This window comes from Boleophthalmus pectinirostris, unplaced genomic scaffold (genome assembly GCF_026225935.1).
Source record: "Boleophthalmus pectinirostris isolate CB_2022bp ecotype Guang Dong unplaced genomic scaffold, ASM2622593v1 HiC_scaffold_12, whole genome shotgun sequence".
Taxonomy (NCBI): Eukaryota; Metazoa; Chordata; class Actinopteri; order Gobiiformes; family Gobiidae; genus Boleophthalmus; species Boleophthalmus pectinirostris.
In genome coordinates, this window is record NW_026571018.1 from 820,987 (window position 1) to 847,076 (window position 26,090).

A 26,090-nucleotide genomic window follows, 5' to 3' on the forward strand; every position below is an offset into this window, starting at 1 on the left:
GTGGGCTGCTGTATCGATATATTGCCAAGATATATTGACAGTGGAAGGAAACTCGTTTATGCAACACATTTGACATTTTCAATGTTTTGATGATTAAAATGTTTGTCTTTCATATGAACTTTGCACAAGAAGAGGTTTAACAAAGACTTTTAGTATCACAGCCATTATTGAACCGTATCGAATCGATTTGAAATATATCATATTGAATCGAAGTGCATTGTATCGAGATATGTATCGTATCACGGCCTGTGTATCGAGGTATGTATTGTATCAACAACTTCTTAATTGATACCCAGCCCTAGTCCAGGTCCACTCCGTCACATGTGAGTAGATTAGATTTGGTTTAGTCCTGGTTTAGTTCTTGTTTAGATCCTGGTTTAGTCCGTATATAGTCCTGGTCCTCTGTGTCACATGTGAATAGATTAGACGTGTCTCTATCTCGTCTGATACGTTGGCGCTGCACTTTGCCCTCTGGTCACTCTCTGCGTTTGGGCAAAGTTCAAGCTTCTATTTAAGATCAGATCATGTTTGGGTTTATCTGATGCAATGACAGGACATTTTCAGTTAACAGTGATATTTTCAGACATTTCAAACTGTATTTTGATTGGAGGAATAGGCTCCATACTCAATGCCAATTCCAATAAACTGTTGATGTCTTTAGACAATAGAATGTGATTTTTCCACATTAAATGGTAGAAAATGTTTTCTATTCCCATGTGTATTATGTGTGTGTAATCCTCACTGGTGCAGGTAGGTTCATGGGTGAATCAGAAATGGGGTTCATTTTCACTTTCGTTTCTTTCTGCAGGTATAGCTCCTCCACCCGTCACCCCCATGGCCCCACACACGTACCAGCCGGGCAGACCTCCTTATGGCGCCCTTCCCTCTGGAGCTGCACCCACGGGACCCCCACCACCCATGGGACCCCCTCCACCCATGGGTCACCCGCCCTCAATGAAGCCCACTCCTCCTCCCACAGGACCCCCCATGGGCAATGCCACCCCTCCCCCTCCAAAGGCTGACGGTAAGACTTCTGGGACATTTGTGGTCTTCAAGTTAGAACTGGACCTCAGTGTTAATTTAAAGACACTCTACCTGATTTTTTTTTTTTTTTTTAAGTGTGAACAAACAAACTAGCTTTAAACGGTTTGCACTGGTCCAAAGATATTCCTCACATGAGCGTTTAATTTATATTTTAATTTTATTTGATTGGAACAGTGCATCTGTACTGGGGCAAGATATGCTTTGCTCAAATACATGACAAAAAAACTTGCATACTGTTCCTTCGATCAAAAAAATACATGAAAATCTTTGACTGTCCTGATTTTTCTTGGTCTGAAGTTGGTTGTTGTAATATTTTGTATAATAATACCTTGAAAAACTCCCTGTCTCTCTAAGCCAGTGGTCGCTCCTGTTCTAACCTGTTTTCTCTTATCCATGCAGCTCAGTGGGACGGGGTCAACCACACTGCTCCCCCCTCTGAGTCTGAGGAGGGAGACGTGGAGTGCCCAGGTCTGCCCCTCTGCTCCATACTGCCCCATACTGCCAACCTCTGCTCCCTCCTCTCCCCTATTGTCCCAATCAGGGATGCACTGACTGCACACTAGTCTAGAGCACCCTCAGATAGTAGTGTGCCCCTATAGCTTTGAGGTCAGAAAGTCTCCATAATTACAACACTACCAATAGGGTGAGCCTTATCCAATGGGAAAAAAATAAAAGATAAAAAAATTCTCTAAATATTTAGCATTTAATAAAAAAGGGGGTTGCAAAGTTTCACAAAAATCCATGCATATTTAAAGGTAGCTCAAAGACCTTGAAGTTTTTGTCTTGGTGGTCCTCCTCACTACTGCTAAAGTCCTGAAGGAAACACAATAAAGAGACACATAGAGTCACATTTTTGCAACATAATCTTGTGTTCACTCTACAAGCACATGCATGTCTTATGAAAGAAAACATGATATTGACTGACAGAAAAATATTTTATTGATGCTAGTTTTTGTGCTGAGACATTATGCTAAAAACATAATGTAAATGTGGCCACTGAACATCTGCAAAGTTCAGTCCAGACTCTGAAGAGTTTGTCTGAGAGACTCTTGAAAGCCTGATTCAGCCATGCTGGGCCCACCAATGGTCCATGCTTCCACTGTACTCCCTCCAGACTCGTGTCAGTGGCATCGCTGCAGAACCAGCCTGTTGAATGTCAGTGTTAATGGCACTTATTACATGGACAGACTCATGGTAAATGGTCACATTTTTATACTGCGATTTTCCACCTTCAAGAAACCACTCACCCATTCACACACCAGTGAATGCAGACACTGGGGGCGAGGTGGGTTAAGTGTCTTTCCCAAGGACACAAAGATGCAGAAATTAGTTGCAAAAACTTCAGGGCGTTTGAGTTACTTTTAAATATGATGTATTTTCATAAAACTTTAAAGACCACAATTTCTCCTCAATTGGAGCATTTTGGGAAGGTCAGACCATATGATTTTAAAAGTTCATAAATAAGGACCACCCTATAGCATAACCTAAAATAACTTATGCTATGATTCTGGGACAGAAGCAGAGACTGACCCATGACCACATTGACAATTAGACCTGACTGAATCTCCATCTTGATTGAAATCGGGTTGTACATCCCTACCACATGCATAGTTAGTCCATTTAAAACAGACTAGAATATGATTCAGTCGCTGCACTAGAACAGTTACTATTAGTATTGATTTCAGGAACTTAAACGGCATTGTTATTTTGCAGCTCATGTCATCAACTTTTGCTAACTAGAGGCACTGCTCTGTCATTTAACGAAAAAGACTGTGATATTTCTTCTTCTGCTCCAATCCACATGCTTTTACTGACAAAGGGCTGCCTGTAGACCTCATGATTCAATAACTCCAGCCACATTACTGATGAGTAGACATGGCTGATTTACAGTCACTGTTGATCTTTCAATTAATTGCCCAGCCCTTCCCGTTTTCCTCTTTTGTTTTATAGTTCCATAATTTCCAGATTGCCGTGCTCTGCCTTTCGCTCCGTGTTCATGTAAACAACTGTGGTGAAAGCTTCTGAGCTGTGACACATGATACTTCACATTAGAACAAAACTCCATCAGTGCATCCCTGACAGTGTATTCTGAATAGTCTACTCTTGTCCTCATTTGTGTTTATTTATCCATTCATTCAGCATCACTTTTCTTCTCCTCAGCTCATCTCCACATGTGTGTATAGAACGACATCTTTTACAAATTCTCAGAAAGTTTATTTGGCAAAAACTTTGATCTGTGAATCTATTTATAGATCAGTGCATTTACTTGTGTATTGTAGGACTGACTATTTGGTTGCAATTTTCTCCATGGGCTCTTATTCTGTGTAAAACCTGCTGACTCTCTTGTAGTCCCAACATGAATTATGCAAACCAGTGATTATGTTTGTATTTTGAATTTCAAAATGAATTGCCAAATAAACTTCTCCAATTATGTAATGTCCAGGGATGTCCAGATACCACTATCAATTAAAATGACAACAACATTATTCTAGACAATTCTGAATCTACAAAATGTACACACAAAACGTCTGATATATCTTAAAGCCACAATATGTAACGTTTTGCTACCAAAAAACAGTAAAATAAATATATATATATATTTTTATAATGGATGTTTTATTGCATTGGAAACCAGCATTCTTGCTTGGAGCGGCTTTGTATCTCCACAAACCTGACTCTTATTTTGCCTGGAGGAGCGCCTCACCTGCATGTTTTCATGGAAATGTTGTTTTTTGGCTATAATCTTCTAAAGCGGGGGTCTCCAACCTCTGGCTTGGGAGCTACCAATAGCTCTCCACCCCATTACAACTAGCTCACCAAGGGTTTTATACATATACTGTACTCTACTCAGATTTGATTACTTACCATTGTAAATGTTTTATTTTGAACTTGGTGCTCTAATAAATGGATAGTGGTTTTATGTTTTATAGGCATCTAACTGTACATCATCTAAGGCTTTGTCCTCCTATAGCAACTCAATTTTGGTTTTGTAAAGGTTGCTCACCAGAGGCAAAAGGTTGGAGACCCCTGTTGTCAAGTATGACATAAAACATATCTCTTTGAATCATGCAGTTGACTTTGTTCCTCCAGAAAGTTACACACTGTCACTTTAAATGAATCACTATGAGTACTATATGGGTAGAATTGATTTGTAGTGTTTTGGTGTCTGGAATGCCCTCAGTGTAGCTAAGTATTGTTCAACATCCTATTTTGTCATCATCCTCTTTCATTTGACCATTGTCTGTGTGAAATACTGTGACACTCCCTCCTCTTGTTTTCATTTGAACTCTGTGGTTGTTTTTCCATTAAAACCATGTTGGAACTTTTAATAATCACTAAATGCGTTCAAATGTTTTCTCTGACACAGGAACAATGGCTGGAAATGGCCCTCAGGCTCCCAACAGCTACAATCACATGGAGAACAAACCAGGTGAGTCTGTATTAGCAATGTGGATTGGCATGAATCATTTTGTACATCGGTTGCGCTTATGGTTCATCAGAGGACTTTGATGTTTTTGAATATTAAAATGCCCCAATTGCAAGTTCTCCCTATTTTAGATTTAATAATTGTATTTAGCAAATCTACATTCAATTTGCTCAGTTCACTTCTTAAACATGTCAAGGAGCCTTAACTTTTGAGAGAAGACCAAAATCTGAACTTTTAAACTAGACAAAGAATCCTGGTTTCATGGTTTGTAAAAAGCTGGTAACCCTGTAATTTAGACCTCTACAAACATGTTCTGAAATGTCCCTGTTTGTCAGATGCCCTTCCTGTTATTCTGCTGTATTAAATATATTTTAGAATGTGCTCTGTGAAACCTTGATGAACATGAAGAACATAAATCACAAATCTTTTCACAATATAAGGCAGCATCATTTGAACATTTCATTGCCTTATAGGTTTCACGGTTTGTCATTAGCTAATTGTGACTTTTGCGTTTTGTTTCCAGTTCTTCTTACAGACCTAAAGTTAAATGTCTAAATATGTTGCATTTATTAGTCTCCAAGCACACTGCAAGATTAATCACAATCAGAATCAGAATTTCCTCCACAAACCACAAAATCTCTTGTCTTATTCTGCATAAAAGCTACGAAACCCGGTAGTTTAGATCTGGACAAACATGTTCTGAAATGTGATTCTTGTACTAGTTTTTCAGTTCAGATTTAAATTTTTTTGTGTTAAATTGTGAAGGCTGGGTGCTGTTATCAAAACACAAATCATAAATTTAAGTGCAGTGCTTGTTCTTCCTCCCTGCAGGCGGCGTTCCTCAGCCAGGCCCTCCAGGACGACACTTGGGGCACTACCCGTCTCTCCCGCCAGGGTACCAAAGCTCTCCACCTGGGCACGCCGGTCAGCCTTACCCGCTCAAACAGCAGCCCTACCAGCAGGTCAGACACTACTCTACTCTACAGGACTGAAGTGATTAAAGGTCCTCTTGTACATAAAAATGACTCTTAGGAGCTTTAAGCCATGTTAGAATGTTGTTTCCTCATCAAAAACATAACTGCAGTTGTGTTTTGTTTCAGTCACACATGTTTGAGTAACTCTTTATTATTAGTCTGTCTACATCTCCAAATCTCAAAACGCTCTGCTCCACCTTCAGCTTTGGAACGGTCAATCTCTACTGAACTAAATGTAAAAGGCTTAACTTGAAAATTACCACTAGGTGGTAATTTTCAAGTTAAGCCTTTTACATTTAGTTCAGTAGAGATTGACCGTTCCAAAGCTGAAATGATCTAAATGACTGAAGTGAAGGTGAATGGAGTTTAAAAACAATGTGGAGCTGTGATAGACACGTATGAATGAAACAAAACACAACTCCAGGTCTGTTTGTGATGAGGAGATAATATAACAGAGATCAGAAAAGTGGTGTGATATGGGCCCTTTATCACCTCAAATAAAATCTGGATTATAAACTTCTTAAACTACTGCTGCTGCTGTTTTTATCTTCTTTACTTGTGTAAATATAACGGTTTTCTAATACAGCAGTCCCCAATCTTTTTTCATGTTAAGACCGGTACTAAAAAGCTGGTGTAAGGGAGCCAAGGTGACAACTCCGGAGCTTAGTTAAAAAAAAAAAAAAAAAAAAAAGGTCTTAATACTCAAAGCCTGCGACCAGATGTATCTTGAAAAAAGGCTCTGTTTGAATGAACTATTTCACAAAATTATTTAACAGAACAGTGGCACCCAAAAAGACATAAACATTACCACTATTGCAATTTAATTTCTAATGCTTTTTTTTGAGCCAATACCGGTGTCCAATATTTGTCTTGGTGTTGTGGCTGATAAAATATATTTGGCCTGTATTAAAGAATTGAAAAGCTTAATATCAGTATCTGCAAATATCTGTTGGAAAAGTTAAAAAATGCTCTGAGGACAAAATGGGACTGACACACAGACTGGAGCAGTGCAGAGAAAAACATCAAGTTTTCAATATCAGACATACAGGTATGTGGGAAATCTTCTGAGATGGCTGAGAACCATACACCATCTCAAGGCAAATCTTTGTCTTAGTGTGCAGGAACTCAGTAGAGGTTCAAAATGATTAGAGACAACTGAATCTCAGTCTCCATCCAAATGTGTTTAATTGTATAACCTAATGTCCTGTTTTAAATTGACCTGTGATCTCTGCTCTCCCTTAGCCTGGCCCGGCCCAGCTCAGCCCCTCTCTGGCTTCCTTGAGTCTTCAGTCTGGGACCCCCGAGGCTCTGAGAGTCGTAAACCTTCTCCAGGAGAGAAACCTGCTGCCCCCTGGACCCCTCACCCCACCAACGCCCTGTCTGACCCAAGACCTGCAGAGGGTCAACTGCAACCCAGAGTCAGTCCCTGTCACTAACCTGCAGTATATTAATATATCCATACAGTCATGGTAGTATTATATTCACCACTCCACTGTCCAAGCAACTGTCGCATCCTGGGTATATGACATGTTCCACTGCTCATTTCAAGAAAACAATTTCTTGCTGCACTAGTGATTTATTTTTTTTATTTTTATTTTTTTAAACAAAATTGCCATGTTTCAGCCCTTGGCCTCGTCTGATTTGGTTCATTAGGTCTTCTGTGTTTATAATGATTCCTGTGTACAGACCTTTATTAGATTCATACCTTGAGTGTTTGGGCTGCACTCGGTTCCTTCCTCTTTAGTGTCATGTGATGTTGCTGTGCCGTGTGTGATCAGCTGATTTAAACAGATGTTGGTGTGGTCTTTCAACTTGGAGCAGTAAAACAGCAAAATCTATTTAAATGAGCTGACCACACACATCACAGCAACATCATGTGATGGTGAAGAGGAAGAGGCAAACTGAAGCCCAAACTGTCAAGATACGACACAAATAAGAATACATACCAATCTAACGTATTAGGAAAATGCCTTGTTTTTATTCTTTTAATTGTGATGAAGTTTAAAATTGTACTTCCTGGTTAGATATGACATAGTAGGTGATTCCATAATTGTTACCTAGCAACTAGAATGTTCACAAGGACCAAAACGTCTAAACTCCAAACATCTTTGTCTAAATTACACAATGATTTGATTGTCCCTGCGTTTTAGATGGACTATTTGGGGTTGATGACATAAGTAGAGGGATTCTGTTTTAGAACTCAGTGCTAATTTCTGTATTTTTGTACTTTACTTTTTAGTTTTTTTCCACAAACTACCACTGACATAAAACTATGATAAATATTTATCACAAGTACTTCTAACCAAACGAAACCAAGTCAGAATTGGAAAAAACATGAAAACCTGTCATATGCACTTGGAGTAAATGTATACAGTATGTATGTGTTTGTGTTTCAGAGTTTTCCGTTGTACACTGACCAGTATCCCTCAAACCCAGTCTCTCCTCAACAAAGCCAAGCTGCCCCTTGGCCTGCTGCTGCACCCATTCAAAGACCTCTCGGTATGTACCCCCATCACCCCAAAGGACAGGTTTAAAGCTGCACTTGTAACTTTTCTAGTAGAAGGCTTGTCTCTATGGAGATGTAATCCCTTTGCCTGGAGTTCATTTAGAGAATGGAATTTAAAAAAAACAAAGAAAATCTGTCATCCACACTTTAAAGGCAAAATGTGTCTTGCTCCAGCACAGAGATATTGTATAAGCAGCCCTTGAGGTCAAAATAAGTCTGCTGTGTGCTGTCTGCATCTAATTATAAAGCATTTCATTGTGCAAGAATGAGGAAGTGTGTTTTAGCATGCTAGTTGTTGGCTTCACTTTGACAGCAAAACTCCCTCTGAAAGTTGTGAAAAGTGCTTATAGACTCATCACAGTGAATAATTAGAATGCTCTGAATGCATAAGGTAAGTGAGGAGGAACTTTGAACAGATGTGAACTGTTAAAGCTGTTGTGTGTCTGTCTATATTTACCTTAAACAACATTTTAAATGAGAAAAAATTAGAAAACCTGTTTGAATTTTTTAAATGGTAAACAAAGTACATAAAGTGAGGTATAAAATATGATGTGATAATCCTGTTGTTACATCCTACAAAGTTTAATAACAAATAACTTTTACCCCATTTAGATTTTCTTATGTTTCGTTTAGTGCTGTCATGTAATAAAAAAAATTGAGAGATTAATTAATTATGATCTGTAATTAATTAATCTAATTAATCTCTTTTTAATTTCACCTAAAAATAGCTGAGAAAAGCCTTCAATTTGAGGTATTTATTTTCATTTAAATTCATTATTACATTATTGTGGCAGATCAAAAGACTGATATAGAACAAAAAAAAGTGACTTTATAAAGTCATTTATTGTTTAACAAACTTTAACACATGCAGTCACATTCCACAGTATCATCATTATTATTACTATTACTAATCTGCAGTGTTGGGAAGGTTACTTTTAAAATGTATTCCCCTACAGATTATAGATTACGTATCCCAAAATGTAGTTTGTAACGGAATCCATTTAATTACTTAAAGTGAATAACGTAATTTGAATACTTTGGATTACTTGATATTGTCATGCTTTTTAAAAGTACATGAATGTAGCAACCGCATCCTGCAAACGTTGTTCTTGTTTGTTCTCTTCAAATTGGCTGTTGAGCCCAAGTCTCCATGAATAAGAAACTGTTTGCTGTAAAGTAGCAAAGACGAGGAAATCTGAACATAATAACTTTTGTCTACTTAAAGACAATAAAAAGTCCAGTCTTTGCTTTATATATGAGATCACTTTTTTAGTCCTGGTTTTAGTCCTGATTTAGACCTGCTTTAAGTCCTAATTTAGTCCTAGTTTAGTCCTGGAATGGGTTAGTCCTAGTTTTAGTCCTGGTGTTAGTCCTGGTTTAGACCTGATTTAATTCTAGTTTTAGTTCTGGTTTAGACCTGGTTTAGTCCTGGTTTAGTCCTGGACTGGGTTAGTCCCGGTTTTAGTCTTGGTGTTAGTTCTGGTTTAGAGGCGCACAGGAGGTTTATGCAGCGTACGCGAGAAAACGTACGCGGCACACGGGAGGACAGTGGTGTCTGCGCAGTAACTACGGAAGGAAACGTGGTCCACGTGCTCTCAGATCGATGACGATGATGAAGGTGTGTGTTGTGTTTGTTTGTGTTTGTGTGTGTTTGTTTGTGTTTGTGTGTGTTTGTGTGTGTGTTTGTGTGCGTGTCCCCTCATGTGGCAGGTCACTATAGGACAGTAGTGCAGACATCATGAGTCTATGCAGGTTGTTTTCACCAGTGACATTTAAGTTGTAGGCGATTTTATATTTGTTATTTTCTTTTATATTTCACGTCGGGAGAAGAATTTCCAAGACACGAATGTGTTTTTACCTGAGCACTGCTGCCTCTGTTCTACTGGCTCTTCCACCTCGTCCATTGTGTGACTGACGCCGCCAACGTGTACATGACGTTTACATCGCTCTTACTGCGTGCGTTTTGTGTGGGTTTCCGGCAATGAGTGGAATTACTGAAATAAAAAAAAATTATAAATGTGTTTTTTTGTGTGTGTGTGTTGTCCCAACAACACATAAAAACAGATTTTATAATAAAGGAACTCACATACAGAAACAGTAAAGTTAGAGATTAAAAATGAGATTAACGCGATTAAAAAACATAACGCGCTAAATATGACTGTAATTAATTAATCGCAATTAACGTGATAATTTGACACCCCTAGTTTGGTTTATACCTTCTTACTATGTGAAGATGTTGCTAGCCTGGAATGTTCCACAGTATGGCATTAAACTTATTTCGCTTTAATCAATCAATATCAGTTTATTTGTCCCTGAGGGGCAATTTAAACACACTGAGCTGTAAAATACAATAATAATAGAAAGTGCAAACGTAAGCTTAACAGTCTGAGTGCAGCTCAACAGTCTGAGCTCAGAGTCATCAGATCCAGTGTCCAGGAAATCCTCTCATAAGCCTCTATCTGCTCGGTTGTTTCGGTCGGTGATGAGATGGGACAGTCTCTGAGTGTTTCCTCTGGAACGTCTTCTGACACATTTGGTGTAGAAAGCCTGGTGGTGTAAAAAGTAGCATTTCAGAGCTAGCTGGCTAGGATAGCTGTCTACATGTAGAGTTGCCATGGATACAGGAAAAACAAACTGCTCAAATCACACAATCCAATAATCAATCATTCAGAACAGCACATGATGTGCTTCTTAATTGGCCAAAATCCCAAAATATTAAGTTAAGGTCAAAATGTTTAAAAGTTTAAAAACTGCTCAGTGTGTCAGCCAGTCAGCCACAAGAGCAGCCAACCATGACCATGGCAACGATGACCATTAAATTTCAGGTATTTTATTGTTACAAACTTGGAAAACATGCATATTTATTGTGAGCAGGGTCGCTACTGGTCACATTTCACCTGTAACTTGACTTTGTGGCATCACCTGTTTAGGTTTAATGCTACATTGTGTAAAATTCCAGGTACAGGAATAACATCTCAATGAATAGAAGCAGGTGACAGAACATCCATCAAAAAGCTCCATAGTGCACCTTTAAGATAATGACCCATGTTTTTTTTGGTGCTTTGTGCAGCAGCTCCCGGTGGTGACGTCCAGTACGATCGTGCGCTGTCGCTCGTGTCGGACGTACATCAATCCTTTTGTGTCGTTTTTGGACCAGAGGCGCTGGAAGTGTAACCTGTGCTACAGAGTCAACGAAGGTGAGGAACATCTACCTGTGTATGATCTGTATGACCAATATATGGACCTGTATGTATCCTGTGCTCTGATGTTTAAATGTACTGCAATTACACCTTAACCTGCAGGCACATGCAGGACATGTACAAGTTTGTCTCATTCTCTGTATATGGACAGACCAGGCCTCATGTAAAAGCTCCGAACCTCTAGAATTCTCTCCCTGAGCTGCAGAGGCTGCACTAGCACTGACTCATAACTGGTGCAGGTGCTGGGGTTTAGGTAGACTATTCAGATCAAAGAGACATTTTAGGTTTAAACACACTGGATTTCAGCTTTGAAACTGGCAACCCATAAGAGACTCATGTGAGGCTCGTGTTGAGAACCAAAACATCAAATTATAACATAAACAAATTGACTGTCATGTCCAATACTTTTGTAACTAAGAGTAAATTGGATAAGGATATATTTGATTTGAAGCATTTGAAGGATTTATTTGATTTGATCTGATTTGTGCCTCATATCTGGAGACACTATGATCAATGGAATTTAAAAACAATATCTTGCCTACAGTTCCTTTAAGCCGATATTCATATTTTCAGCCCTAGTATTCACCGATATTTTATTCAGACCGATCACCTGACTAAAGGACGAATATGACTAGTACTTGGTTATCCTCTTAAGTTACTCTTTTAAGTTATTCTTTAAGTTGGTCTTTAAGTTACTCTGTACTTGTACTTGAGTATTAATTTCAAGTCATGTTGAAATTGAGCATAAGTTTTGACTGCTCTAGCTGCCTCTGCTAAAGGACTCAAATGGGGCACCACAGTGCGGCCTAGAGTTTTATGATGAAAAGATGACATTATTAAAATAGTCTACCAATCAGTGTTATGTAATTATGCCGCATTTTCTGTCAAAGCCTGACTGGGGGCTTTGCATGTACTGTATTTGACAAATGCAAAATATAAAGCCCTAATTTGAAGCCAGTGGCAAAACCGTAGCAGCGACACCTGTTTATTAAGTTTGTGACAGGTTTGCACTTGTTCGGTTTGTGTCCCTGTTATGTAAGTCTGATTAAAATATTGCTTTATCTTGATTAAATCAAAGGTGTCAAGTAGTTTAAAACACAATGCATTTTACTAGCTCAAAAAGAGTTAATTGCAGCTAAATGGAAAGTGCTATTTGAATGGTGGAATAGAAAATAAGTAAGACTGAAATCAGGTCTTTTTCAAGAGGTCAAGTTTGCTCATCCTGAGGTCTTGAGTACTAAACCCAAACATGAAAACAATTCTTAAAGGGCACATATCACACTATTTTTTGATCTGTTATAATGCCGTCTCCTCGGCAAAAACATATCTGGAGTCTTGTTTTGTAAAGTTAAAGCCTTTGTAATTGTTCTTTTCTGTTCCAGTTCCAGAGGAGTTCATGTATAACCCGGTGAGCAGAGCATACGGAGAGCCCCATAAGAGACCAGAGGTTCAGAACGCCACCATCGAGTTCATTGCACCTTCAGAATATATGGTACTATTCAAAAACAACAACCAAAAAAACTTTTTGCTTTTGCTATGAGCACAGAGAAGAGGTTCTAGGCCTAAGACAAAACATTTCTCACATCAAAATGACTCAGTGAATGTGGAAATGTAGAGATTTTGACTTTTTTTTTTTTTTTTTTTTTAATTGCTACTAATATTTTTTCTTGGGTTAATTCTAGAATGTCGGGTTGGGGCAATCTGATGTAATTGGTCATTTGAGGTTATGCAATTTAGGTGCATTATTTAAGGTGTGGGTTTGGTTAAATTTAGGAACAAGATTATCTTAAGATGAGGAGAATGGTTAAGGAAAATGCTTTGGGGTAACAAACATGTTAGGAGAAGTAAGTTTAAAAACTAACTTGCCACCCACAAGCCTTTTCTCAACAAAAAACCCCAAAATAAAACAAACTAACCAACTGAAGCCTGTTCATAGTAACAGAAGCTAACATGCTAACATTACATCAAGAGCCACATCATCACTTCTGTCCCTCTGTTTTTCATTGTCAGTTGAGACCTCCTCAGCCGGCCGTGTACCTGTTTGTTCTGGACGTGTCTCATAACGCCATGGAAACGGGATACCTGCATGTCTTCTGTCAGTCACTGCTCGACAACTTAAACTCGTACGTATTTACTTTTATTATTTAAATAGAACTTAACATTGGGCTTCATCATAGACTGTATATAGGACTGAGGCAGTTATATATATATATATATGTGTATATATATATATATATATATATATATATATATATATATATATATATATATATATATATATGTATGTATGTATGTATATATATATATATATATATATGTATGTATGTATATATATATATGTATGTATATATATATATATATATGTATGTATATATATATAAAAAATAAATAAATTAAAAAAAATGTGTTTCTCACCTTCCACGGTGGTAGGTCTCTCTCACCCTCATTGAGCTCGGGTCCTCTACCAGAGGCCTGGGAGCTTGAGAGTTCTGCGCAGTATCTTTGCTGTTCCCAGTACTGCACTTTTCTGGACTGAGATGTCCATTGTTTTTCCCGGTATCTGTTGAAGCCACTCTTCCAGTTTGGGGGTTACAGCCCCGAGTGCTCCGATCACCACAGGCACCACTGATGCCTTTACTTTCCAGGATATATATATATATATATACATACACACATATACACACAGCAGCTAATGTGGAGCCGAGCTCCATACCACACCACTGGTAAATGTGTGAATGAAATAAAACACAACTCTAGGTTTGTGATGAGGAAACAACATTATAAAAGTGTAATATGGGCTCTTTAATGTTCATATCTTAATTTGGGGAGAAAATAGTGAAACAAACACCCAGCAACAATGTAGAGCAGGTTCACATGAACATAAATAAATTCAAAATGACCAGCAGCAGTCGGAGGGAGAAGGACCACAATTTTTCAGGAGAAATCGAATTCAGAGTCAATGAAGCCAAATCACGACCACTGCATTTAAAAAAGCAAATTCCACCATAGAATTCTCTTCCTCCAGCTCAGTCTAAACTCTGGACAGTTTAGAATGATGTGACACTATTGTGAACTCTACTTAAAGCTAGAATTCCAGCTGTGACCTCATCTCTTAATGTCATTGCTGGTGTTTGTTCGCAGACTTCCCGGAGACTCCCGGACTAAAGTGGGCTTCATCACATTCGACAGCACCATTCACTTCTATAACCTCCAGGAGGGTCTCTCACAGCCACAGATGCTTATAGTGTCAGATATAGAAGGTAAGACATCACTGGTACACGTACTTTAGATCAGTATGTTTGTAATGGGACAAGATTATAACTACTGTACTCTTGTTTTGTACAGATATATTTTTACCAACACCAGACAGCCTTCTAGTAAACCTTAATGAGAGCAAAGAGGTAAGATGTTTTTTAATTAATAGTGACTTTGGACTTTGATTATACACAGCAGTACATTTCTGCAACAGGTCTGTTATGGTAGCAGTTACTAAAATGTCAAGTACATCAACCTTAGAAACTTTAACATTATATAAACAGTCAGGGCACTCATAAAACCAAAAACTAAAATGACAAAAACGTTGCTTGTGTAATCTGTAATCAACAATGATATTTTCTGTCCTTTCACTTTTTGTGCGATAATTTAACTTGGATCCAGACATTTACAAGCATAGTATATACAGGTGCACTGCTCTGTCTGAACTGTAAAAGGTAACATGGTGATCTGAACATGTTATGTGTTAGCATTGAATACCATTGAAGAGAAGTGTAATGCTCATGAATATTGTCCCTCCTCCACATGTCCAGTTGGTTCAGGACCTGTTGAAGAGTCTGCCCACTCTGTTTGAGAAGACTATGGAGACTCAGTCTGCTCTGGGCTCCGCGCTGCAGGCCGCCTTCAAGCTGCTGTCGCCCACTGGGGGGCGCATGTCTGTGTTTCAGACCCAGCTTCCAAACCTCGGGGCTGGAGCACTGCAGTCCAGAGAAGACCCCAACCAGAGGGCTGCTGCAAAGGTACAAGTGTGGATTTACAGCAAAGGGTTATGCAGAATGTTAACCTGGATTTCTCTTGGTTTAGATCTATGTCTGTTGAGACAGCAGTGATACAGGCTATCTGTAATTCAATCTTTTTATTCTGGAATAAAACTACCCTCAGTTATTTATTTGAGTTGGCACAATTATTGATAACAGAATGTCCTCTGCAAAGAATTACATCCTGTATTTTGAAAAATCTTGTACCTATGGTTTAGACTTCTTTTAAACAAACTGAAAATACATTGGATTCTTGTATATGTTAGTTAGTTAGCAGTTCAGATTTCAGTCATCTTTCAAACTATAATGCCCCTGTAGTTGTTTACAAGGTGCACTTCTATTTTTACACTTTTACTTGAACACTTTTAGAACTCAAACCTTCTCTTACCTCAGATTTACTGCATTACTGCTTCACTTATTCTCTTGGAGAGCCAAATAAAATCCTGCATTTCTGTGATTGGCTAATCCACCTTTCAGTCACACCCATCTGACTGTGGGAGTTTAGTTTGTATCTGAAGTGTGTTTGTTTTCTTCACCAGGACGTGCAGCACTTGTCTCCAGCCACAGACTTTTATAAGAAACTGGCTCTGGACTGTTCTGGCCAGCAGGTGGCAGTGGACCTGTTCCTGCTCAGCGCTCAGTACTGCGACCTGGCTTCCCTCGGTAACTGACACGTTGTCACATACTTTTTGGTCTGTGCCACATAGAGATGGCTCTAGTGTTAAACCTCTCTCCTGTGTCCTGTGTCCTGAAGGCTGCATCTCCAGGTACTCTGCAGGCTCTGTGTATTATTACCCTTCGTACCATCAGCAGCACAACGTCGCTCAGGTCGAACGCTTCCAGAAGGACCTTAAGAGATATTTAACACGAAAGATCGGCTTCGAAGCTGTTATGAGGATACGCTGCACTAAAGGTCAGTCTGAGCAGAGGGAGTGAGTGAGCTGAAAATTTGGTCTTTTTTGGTTCTCTTTGTAAAAACGCAGATTAAACTCATGAATCAGTCTTTATATAAATCAATTTTTTCTTCATGAATAGTTTGTTGTTGTTTTTGCATTAACTCTGACTTATCGATCAGCAGGACATGTATTAAGTTGACTACAGCCTTACAATTTTTATGTTTGTTAGATTTTCAGTTTTTCTTGTTCCTGTTTTAAAAAATATACTGTACAAAGTTCTGATAATATTCATTTTTTACTGGATTTTACACTCTTAAAATGTAAATGTTGTCTCTCCTCAGGCCTGTCGATCCACACGTTCCACGGAAACTTCTTCGTGCGCTCCACAGACCTGCTCTCGCTTCCCAACGTGAACCCAGATGCAGGATTTGCAGTTCAGATGTCCATCGACGAAAACCTGGACGACCTGCAGGTGGTGTCCTTCCAGGCCGCGCTGCTCTACACCTCCAGCAAAGGTACAGGATAGGCCTGACCCCAAACCAAAAGTTACAGTGTACCCTTAAGTAAAAAATGTGAAACACCAATTCACATGTGTAGGAAAATGATACAAATATTTAAATTTGAGGTACGAGATTTTTAAACTGAAAGAATGAAGTATGTATTTAAATGTACCTCACTTGTTCCGGTCTTTCCCAAACCCTTTTCAAACATGTGCACAGCTTTAGAACAGCTTTTTCAGACAGAAGTGAAGCAGATGCACCGCCCTCACAGCCAATCAGCTCATAGCACAAAGCTTCATCTAGAGATCCTCATGGCTGGTATATGTTTGAGTACTGGTTGTAAATGTTGTTGTCCCTGCAGGAGAGAGAAGGATCCGAGTGCACACGCTCTGTTTGCCGGTGGTGAATTCTCTGTCGGATATTTTTGCTGGAGCCGATGTTCAGGCCATCACTGGACTGCTGGCCTGTATGGGTGAGTACTGCAGCTGCACTTAGTTTAAGTCTCAAGGTCAATGTGTTGTTTTATTGTGCTGAAAAACAGAAAAACATGTTTTTTTAATGGAGAAGTGTGCAGTCAGTTCTCAGTCAGTAAAAGCATGTGGACTATTTTTTGTGTTGAATGGGGCTGATTAAATAAAGGTCTGTTTTGTTCATAATCAATAGTGAAAGCCATTTTTACTTTTGTTGGACCTTCTTTTAGCAGTCCCCAGCCCTGTCCTCTATAACCTCCTCATCTTATCTCTGTCTGTAGCTGTGGACCGCTCAGTGACGGCCAGCCTGAGTGATGCCAGAGACGCTCTGACCAACGCAGCCATAGACTCTCTGTCCTGTTACAGACAATCTGTGCTGACCATCCAACAGCCCGGGCTCCTGGCCCCTGCCTGTTTAAGACTCTTCCCCCTTTATGTGCTCGCACTGCACAAACAGGTACTGGACTGTCCCCAAAGACTAATGACATTCATGCTGCTGAAAATACTTTGCTTTTTAAAGATATGTTTAATATTTTAGTTTATCTGCTTTTATATTTCATTTTTGCTTGAGTTCAAAGGTTTTCAATACATTTTCATACAAAACACATGTGCATTGGTATCATATGCATTGGTTAATATTGCAATACTTGTATATGTAGTTTTACGTGTTACTTTTTTTAAACTTATATATTATAAGATCAAAACAGAAATTGGAAACTAGAGTATAAAAAATGCTCCTTTAAACCTATGGCATTGTTTGTGTGTTTTACAGAAAGCCTTCAGAGTGGGGACGAGCACCAGACTGGATGACCGCGTGTTTGCCATGTGTCAGCTTAAATACCAGCCGCTGGTCTACGCCATGTTAATGATCCACCCTGCGCTCTACAGAGTGGACGATCTCACCGACGAGGTGAGGAGGGAACGACCATCCATAACATACCAAATATTTCATTCATCCTGTTCTCTGGGTGCTCTCGCACTGAGCCCCAGAAATGAGACTGTTGTGATTTTCCTCTTGCAACACGTCCGAAAGCTGTGAAATTTGTTCATTAACAATGACATATTCTGATTCTTCCAAACTGGGAACTTTGATGCAACATAAAACAAATAATAATAATCATAATAATAATATAAACTATGATAAAAGTAAAGAGAGCATGTATTAAAATAAGGTAAATAAAAGTAGATTTTGAACAACAGTGCAGAAAGACTTTATGAGCACATAGATATTTAGGTTATATGCTTTTAATATTTTGTCATTTGTCATTCCCACTGCTGCCAGAAGAGGGTGTGCTAATGCATAAAACAGTGCTGTAAAAGGTCCCTTCTTTCCAAGCTAAAGCCATTTTCTAAAACACAGCTGATATTGTATGTTTTCAAGTTGTGACCTCACTTGAAATGTGCTGATCTCACTGGTGTATTTGGTCTGGTGCAGGGCGCGTTGAACATAAATGACCGGACGATCCCTCAGCCCAGGGTCCTGCAGCTGTCTGTGGAGAAGCTGAGCAGGGAGGGGGCCTTCCTGATGGACGCAGGGACGGTACGTGGCCCGAGCATGTGGGGCGCTGGGGGCACTCATTCCAGCCACAAGTGAAGCCATTCTTTATTTACAAACAAAATAGTGAAATAAAAACCCCAGGATCATGTAGCGAGGGTTAATACAAACATTTTAATGACTAATGACAATTTAGGGAAAGTGGGGGGGGTCACCATTTTTCTCTACAAAGTGAGTTGGGACCAGACCTCAAAGGAACAACTTGGCGCCATCCACCATCCTCACCTTTTATTTGGAATGTGGCTAGCAGACTGTGCATATTCATATATCCAGTTCATGGTTTGTACCTCGTTCTGATTTAGTTTTTGTCTTGTTTCTGCAGGTGATGTATTTGTGGATTGGTCGAAACTGTAACCCAGCCTTCCTCACACAAGTCCTGGGCGTGCCGAGCTACGCCGCTGTGCCTGAAAACCTGGTACTAAACTCCACTTTGTCCACTTAAGTGCCCTTACTGCTGCGGTTTGTCTCAGACTGGTTCAGATTGTCCTGATTCTTTGTCTCGTCCCCAGTATCTCCTCCCAGAGCTGGACACAGCCGAGTCCCAAAGAGTGAGAGTGTTTGTGGGGTGGCTCAAGGACCAGAGACCCTTCGCTCCCACGCTGCACATCATCAGGTAATGAGATACAGATTAAACTATAAAATAATTTTGTCACAATACTAACATTTCAAGCTTGAGTTTGATACTAAGGAATAGGCTAAATATTCAATACTGAATGTGATAACATTATGATGATGAAAAACACTTTTAGACAATGATTTTCAACATTAAATGTAGTACTTTTCTATTCCCATGTGTCTTATATGTGTGTAATCCTCAGTGATCCAGGTCGGTTCCATAGTGGTCCATGGGTGTATATATAAAGAGAGTCTCAAACTCCTGTCAGCAAGATTAGTTAAATGAAAGATTATTTGTGTAATATAATGTCCTCTGCACAGAGCTAAATGTCCCTGTGTCTCCATTATGAATGGCTATTGCTATATTTTGCGTATGGTCCTCGTCTCTGTTTGCCAGGCTGGAGCCACCTAGTGCCTCCACTCAATTTCATTTCTCTTCAGCGACTAGGTCAGGAATCAGAATACACTAAATGGTTTGCAAGAACCCTGGAAATTGTAGACTGCGCACCGTCCAATCAGCTGTGAGCTGTGAAGCCATGACGTCAAACTCGTGCTGTGTGTCTGGGTTCCTTTTGTGGAACAACACAACAGTAAACAAGGGTCGAGATGGATGTAGACGAAGACAGACATTTTGTGTTGGCAACGATTCACGAGATTGAGGATTTAAAGCCAGAACAAAGAGAATGTTTGGTGAATTTTATCAAGGGGAAACATGTTATTGCCCTTCTTCCTACGGGATTTGGGAAAAGCTTAATATACCCGTTAGCCCCATTAGCGGGGGCATTACATGCGTCACGACCAAATAACAGCAATTGGTTAAATAAAAAAGAAGTACCCGCCTAGCGTGTGAGCAAATCCTAATGCTGTGAAGTCAGACAGTTTCCACAAAGTGAAACCGGCTGATGAATCAGGCTATGACTCCGTGAGGACCATCGTAGTTTCGACCTCAACAAGCCAAAAGATAGACTTGGGAAAAGGTGTTTTTTCATGTTTGTGCTTTTTATAACAATGAAAAACAAAACATGTGTCCTTACAGTGAGCGAGCTTGCATCTCCACAAACCTGACTCTTATTTGCCTGGAGGAGTGTCTCAACATGTTGTTACTATGAAAATGTTGTTCCTTTGTCTTCCACAGTATGCTATAAAACGTCTCTACCTATCTACCTCTACTCAATCATGCAGGTGACCTGCCACCTCCAGAAAGTTACATACTGTAGCTTTAAAGGGACCATATTACATTATTTTCTGTTCTGTTATGACATTGTTTCCTTTAAGCCATGTTATTATGTTGTTTCCTCCTCAAAAACAGAACGGGAGTTTTGTTTTGTTTCATTCACACACGCTTAACACACCAATCCTGCACATTTAGGTGTTGAGGAGTTCTTCACTCAAAAGGAAAACACTTCTTGTGATGTCATGTGGTGATACAGGAAGTGCTCCATTGTGGTATAAACTCCACACACCTTCAATAGAATCATTTGGATGATTTCAGACCTGGAATCTCTGCTAAACATAAGCTAAAGGTATTTTTTCACTTGAAAACTACCACTTCTTAACATCACAAGGTAGAGCATTTTCAGTTTTTGGAGATGTAAACAAACCAATAATGCAGGGTTACTCAAACATGTGTAAATGAAACAAAACACAACTCCCGTTACGTTTTTGAGGAGGAAACATAATAACATGGCTTAAAGCTCCCAAGAGTCCATTTTGTGTCATAGGAACTTTAACTAACATCTCCCTCTTTGTTTCAGGGACGAGAGCCAGATGAAGACCAGCTTTTTGCAGAACATGATCGAGGACCGAACGGAGTCTGCGCTGTCCTATTACGAATTCCTGCTTCATCTGCAACAACAGATCTCCAAATAAACCGGATGCCCTGCCCCTTTCCCCCTTTATCCTCCCCTGCGTGTGCAGATCTATGTAAATGAGCGCGAATGTCGGACAAAAATAAACTCTAATCTAACTTTTCAGACTGACCAATCAGAGAGAAGCAATGAAACTTATGAAGCTACTGGCGCTTTTTGTATCCAGCTAAAGCATCGGATGGCGAACTGCAACCCAAAGGTGATCCAAGTCCGTATAGATCTAATGAATCAGTGTTTTTCTCATAGAACAATGCTGTGCAACTGACCCCAGGCAAGAAGAGATACATGAGATTGATGTTTTTCTGTTTAAAATCGCTATTTCTTCACTAAACATGATTCAAAAATAGGGATGTTCTGATATCACCTTGTAAGAGACGAAGGAGTACTTAATATTTGTGAAATTATTTTAATTCAGTTATTTTTGTGACATGTTAGGACTAGGGTAAATGAAGGAACCAAACTAAAGCAATATTCAGTTAATAAGTTACACATTTTCAAAAGAGAAAAACAGTGACGAATCAGAGTATTTACGAGCCAAATTGTGTCAAAGCTCAACAACTACATCAGGACGCAAAAACAACCAAACATCTTAAATATGATAATTAGCAGTCAAATTATTATTCATATTTTTTTCTGAATTAATTTTATGCTTTGTAATTACATTTCTTACTTGCCTTACAAAACTGATTAAAATGTCTGGTGTCTTACAATTAGATTTTTTTTTTTTTGAAATCTCACCTTTATACATTTTTGCAACTCATATCCAACCTGAGCCCCATAATTCTAAATAATGACAAACTTGAGTACTGAAGCGTATCTGAACAGCCCTGTTTTTACCTGAAGACCTGTTCTTGAGACTGTTAGTGGGTGTCACTGTAGAGCATTTAAATGTTTATTCACTGTTGTGTGTTTGTATGAGGTAGCCTTGTTGGCACGTCCACTTTATTTCTAATTTAAAATACAAGTCTAAAATTAAATCGCAATAAAGACGTGATATTTGAAAAGAGGAAACACGATCTCTAAGTTAGAAGTAACGGTTATCCTGATCCGACTGTGTTTCCAATCAAAGAATTAAGATAAGGTTGTGAGCTCAAATCCTGGACAGTGCTTTGGTGAACGATGGGTCAAATTTCAGACAAAATATTCAAGTTCCGTTGTGTAACTTTTCTATCAGAGGGACCTCTACTTGCTTGTAATGTTCCGCTTTATGGCTTTAAACTTATCGATTGTGCATTTATTGAATTACAGGTGGTTTTCTTACCAAATGATCCACTATCCACAGAACTGGCATTTAATTAACCCAGTTTCATCACCTGCTTGGGAAAGTTTAATGCCATACTGTGGAACATTTTAGGCAAAGCAACACCAGAAAAGTTACACATTGCATCTTTTAATCACATTTTACTGGCCTAGCTATGTAAAAATCTCGCTTAATAGAGCTCAACGGTGACGACCCACCCCCTGGTTCTGGTTTCCCATTCGTTTTTCCCATAGACTTCCCATGGACTATCTGGTAACTAAAGACCTGTTTCTGAAACTTTAGAAACTGCTAAGTTATTAAAACATTTCACAGTATCTTGCTTTTTAAACATGTTTTTTTTTTTTACTTAAAAAAATCCCCATATATTGTTATTGGTTAGCACGTAGCCGGTTAGTCTCTGAGTTCATATTAGTCAATGGGAAAAGTGAATGGAAAATTGACTTGTGGAAACCATAGCCAACTTGAAAGTGGGTGGGACTGTGGAGCGCCATTCTTTGGTCAGTCCTTTTGGTGTTGTTTGGTGTAATTTGGTTCAAAATGCTCTTAAACCAATGCAATACCTCATACAAATGCATTTCACATGTTCATACAGAAGTGTGCTTTTATTCTAGTCATTATATTTGTGTGTCGACAAAATTCTAGTTTATTTTGAAATTGTTGAACTGTCTGAAGTCAGAAGGACATGGTGGTCGTGGAAGAGCAGAAAGGTTTTGTTATATCCATTTGAAAATGTCCTGTTTTTTTTTTCATCCTTTCACTGAAAAAACTACATTTCTACACAGTTTAAAATGGCTAAAATTCAATATAGAAATCTTGTTTTGAGTAGTGTTGACAACTGCATTAACTTCATTCATTTGGCCAATATTTCAGACTTGTTTTGTGATACTTTAACTGCGACTACTACTTTTGCAATCACAATGTTCCACTTGCAGGGTTAAGAAAATTGCACTTCATGTTGTTTTTTTTAAACCCAAATTTCTACCAGTTTTGATTTAAATAAGTTAAAAATGCAAATCGATTTATACAGAAAACTTGTGTTGACCTTACTATCAAAACAAGATTAAAGATGCACTATGTAACTTTTCATCATGAGGTGTTCGCCATCTGCTTGTCTCCATGGAGATGTTATTGTGTTGTCTGGAATGTTCCACAGTAGAGCGTTAAACATATCTATCCTGCGTTTATTCATTCATCTTATATTTTTACCTTGGGGAAAAACTTGCTTTCTTAACGTGAGCGGGTCTCCTCTCCACAGATCAGACCTGTAACTCACCGGCTAACATTTTAATGCCATATTGCGGACATTCAATAACATTCAAGGCAAAGCAGTAACATTACCATGGAGACAACAAAGCAACGGCTCCTTCTCCAGTAAAGTTACAAAGTGCATCTTTAAAATTCAAGTCATTTTAACGTGCACAATCGTTTTTTGCAGTGTTGACTTTCAGAAATTGTAGTTTTGTTTCTTTTGTGACGATTGTTTAATTTAAAACTCCCGATCAGATTAAATGCTCTAATTGCCTTGTACGGGAACTCACTTTTTATTTTTATTATAATTATTATTAAGCCTCTGTCTCTATATATGAAATATTTTAATATAATAGGATATGGGAAATCTAACACAGACATAACAAAGCCATTGTGATCTTTTAAACATGCTTATTGATACTTGTACATTGAACAGACTGCGTTATATAAAGGTAATAATGATTTTAGTATAAACTTAAGGTGAAATGACGCTAAAATAAAATGTTTGGGACTTTTTACTGCGGAGTTTCTTTCTGTGTCTCATTTATTTGGATGAAAATGTGTGAAAACCAAACCATGATTTGAAAGTTTAATCTTGTTTCTTGACCATAAACATTCTGGATTTGTGTTTCGTTTCAGACAGAAAACATGTCATGTGGTAAGAGGAAGTGCTCCACTGTGTTTTTTAAACTCCATAAGCCTTCATTAGAATCATTTCAGTCATTTCAACCCTGGAATTTCCTATCTCTACTGAACTAAAGGTAAAAGGAGCTGTTATTTTGAAAACTACAGTTTCATGACATCGCAAGGTGAAACAGAACATTTTGAGTTCTGGAGATGTAGACACTCATAATAAAGGGTTATGCAAACACGTGAATGAAACAAAACACAACTCCAGGTCTGGTTTTGAGAAGTTAACAACAACATAACATGGCTCGAAGCTCACAAGAGTCATTTTGCGCAATATAGAACCTTTAAAATTGAAATAAATCCATATTTCATCACTACTAAACTGTATATGGTGTTTTAATAGCATTATGTTCTGTCATTTATGGCCATTTTAATACAATCTGAGTCAATTTAGCCTTTCTGGTCAAAAACATTAAATCTACGTGTCCTGTCTTCAGTGACCACTGCCATTTCAAGGACAGTAGTACATGACATCACACATAACTGTCCTGATTATAAACACAACAGTTTGATGTGAGGATAACTGTTAGACTAATCACACTGTTCCTTATACTGCCAGATCCTGCTCCTCCTGCCCCCTCACTCCTCCCTCGAGACTTCCAGACTCACTTTACTTATTCACTATGATGTAACCTATTAGTGCTGAGGAGTCTTTTAAAACTAGTATGAATAAATAAATATGAATAAAACTTAAAACAGAATGACATTAAAATCAAATAGTCTTCAGTATTTGTGCTCGTTTCTAGAAACTTCATTTGTGCTCTGCTGCGGGTCACATGATTTTAGTCTTATCAGTTTGTGCAGGCCTGTTTGTAAAGCAACCTGATGTTTATGCTGGTGTTTTTCAGCCAACCAGGCACAAACACGTTCAAAGTAATTATGAGACTATATTGTTGAAATTAAATTTGAACTGATAATCATTTAGGCTACCCTAGAACAACTTTATTTATTTTTATTTTGGGTTGAAATATCACTGATGTTTGATTTAAAGCTTTGAATGTCAGTATTCCTAAATGGATTCAAATATATTTCCACAAACTGTGGGAAATAACTACATGCAATGCAATAAGACAACTCCTACAACAGTGTGAGCACATGTCCCTGTTTCCCCCCCCCCCGACAGTCCCAGTTTTGAGCCTTGTGTCCCCTGTCTCAGCAGATTTATCCAAAACCAGTGATTTGTCCCAGTTTTATACAAGAAATGTCCCAAGTGTCTCTATATTTCACCAATCTGATCCCTGCCAACAGTAAAGAGAGACAAAAACGGTCATTTGTTTCTGTAAAATACTGAAAAGCTGCTAAACAATGACCAAAAAACAAAGAAAATGTGACTGTATTGGTACCAGGCCGGGGCTAAACCAGGACTAGATATATAAGTGCTGAGTGCATAACAATTCTCCTTAATTTTACAGTTGTTCGACTATTTTATTATTACCAACACCAAAAACCAGGAAAGTCCCAGTTCTTCATTTTGAAAAGCTGCTCACCCAATGCTACAGGAGAATTATGCAACTGAGTGGATGAATTTCCTGCGCTTTTTTCGTGTCATTTTTTATTTTAATTTTGTGTTTATTATTTAATTTCCTATAGTTTCCCGTGATATTCATTAATTATTATTTATTCATTTCTGCTTTGTCACTGCGGAGTTTAACCTACGTCATCAGTGCGCGCCTCCTTCACTCAGTCGCTTCATTCATGTCCGTGTAGTTTTGTGGTGTAGTTCTATGTTGCTGTCGCGTCTTTAGCCTTTTGTTTTTCTTCGCTCCGAGCTCCGTCACTCAAACCCGAGGGCCCCGTGTGTCAGA

General features: G+C 38.7%; 1 protein-coding gene and 1 long non-coding RNA gene across 4 annotated transcripts in view; one reads left to right on the forward strand and one right to left on the reverse strand.

Annotated features, from left to right (window-relative positions):
- sec24a (SEC24 homolog A, COPII coat complex component) overlaps positions 1 to 24,113 on the forward strand; it is a 36,992-nt gene extending 12,879 nt beyond the window's left edge. Inside the window, exons 3-24 of one of the 3 annotated variants that reach the window (XM_055148457.1) lie at positions 809 to 1,024; positions 1,444 to 1,512; positions 4,412 to 4,474; positions 5,303 to 5,433; positions 6,688 to 6,863; positions 7,842 to 7,944; positions 11,022 to 11,148; positions 12,534 to 12,643; positions 13,162 to 13,274; positions 14,293 to 14,411; positions 14,497 to 14,552; positions 14,958 to 15,164; positions 15,722 to 15,845; positions 15,937 to 16,095; positions 16,420 to 16,593; positions 16,940 to 17,050; positions 17,330 to 17,505; positions 17,821 to 17,958; positions 18,484 to 18,588; positions 18,926 to 19,018; positions 19,113 to 19,216; positions 20,973 to 24,113. In XM_055148457.1, the coding sequence (XP_055004432.1) occupies positions 809 to 1,024; positions 1,444 to 1,512; positions 4,412 to 4,474; positions 5,303 to 5,433; positions 6,688 to 6,863; positions 7,842 to 7,944; positions 11,022 to 11,148; positions 12,534 to 12,643; positions 13,162 to 13,274; positions 14,293 to 14,411; positions 14,497 to 14,552; positions 14,958 to 15,164; positions 15,722 to 15,845; positions 15,937 to 16,095; positions 16,420 to 16,593; positions 16,940 to 17,050; positions 17,330 to 17,505; positions 17,821 to 17,958; positions 18,484 to 18,588; positions 18,926 to 19,018; positions 19,113 to 19,216; positions 20,973 to 21,087 (2,789 nt within the window). In that variant the 3' untranslated portion in view covers positions 21,088 to 24,113. The remainder of the gene's footprint in view (positions 1 to 808; positions 1,025 to 1,443; positions 1,513 to 4,411; positions 4,475 to 5,302; positions 5,434 to 6,687; positions 6,864 to 7,841; positions 7,945 to 11,021; positions 11,149 to 12,533; positions 12,644 to 13,161; positions 13,275 to 14,292; positions 14,412 to 14,496; positions 14,553 to 14,957; positions 15,165 to 15,721; positions 15,846 to 15,936; positions 16,096 to 16,419; positions 16,594 to 16,939; positions 17,051 to 17,329; positions 17,506 to 17,820; positions 17,959 to 18,483; positions 18,589 to 18,925; positions 19,019 to 19,112; positions 19,217 to 20,972) is intronic. The other 2 variants (XM_055148458.1, XM_055148459.1) reach the window with 2 other exon arrangements.
- LOC129407437 (uncharacterized) lies at positions 16,355 to 26,081 on the reverse strand. The gene is made up of 2 exons (XR_008631538.1): positions 25,942 to 26,081; positions 16,355 to 17,108 (listed from the first exon to the last, which is right to left on the reverse strand). It is a non-coding gene; the product is annotated as an uncharacterized LOC129407437 (long non-coding RNA).
- Between the last annotated feature and the right edge of the window lie 9 nt (positions 26,082 to 26,090).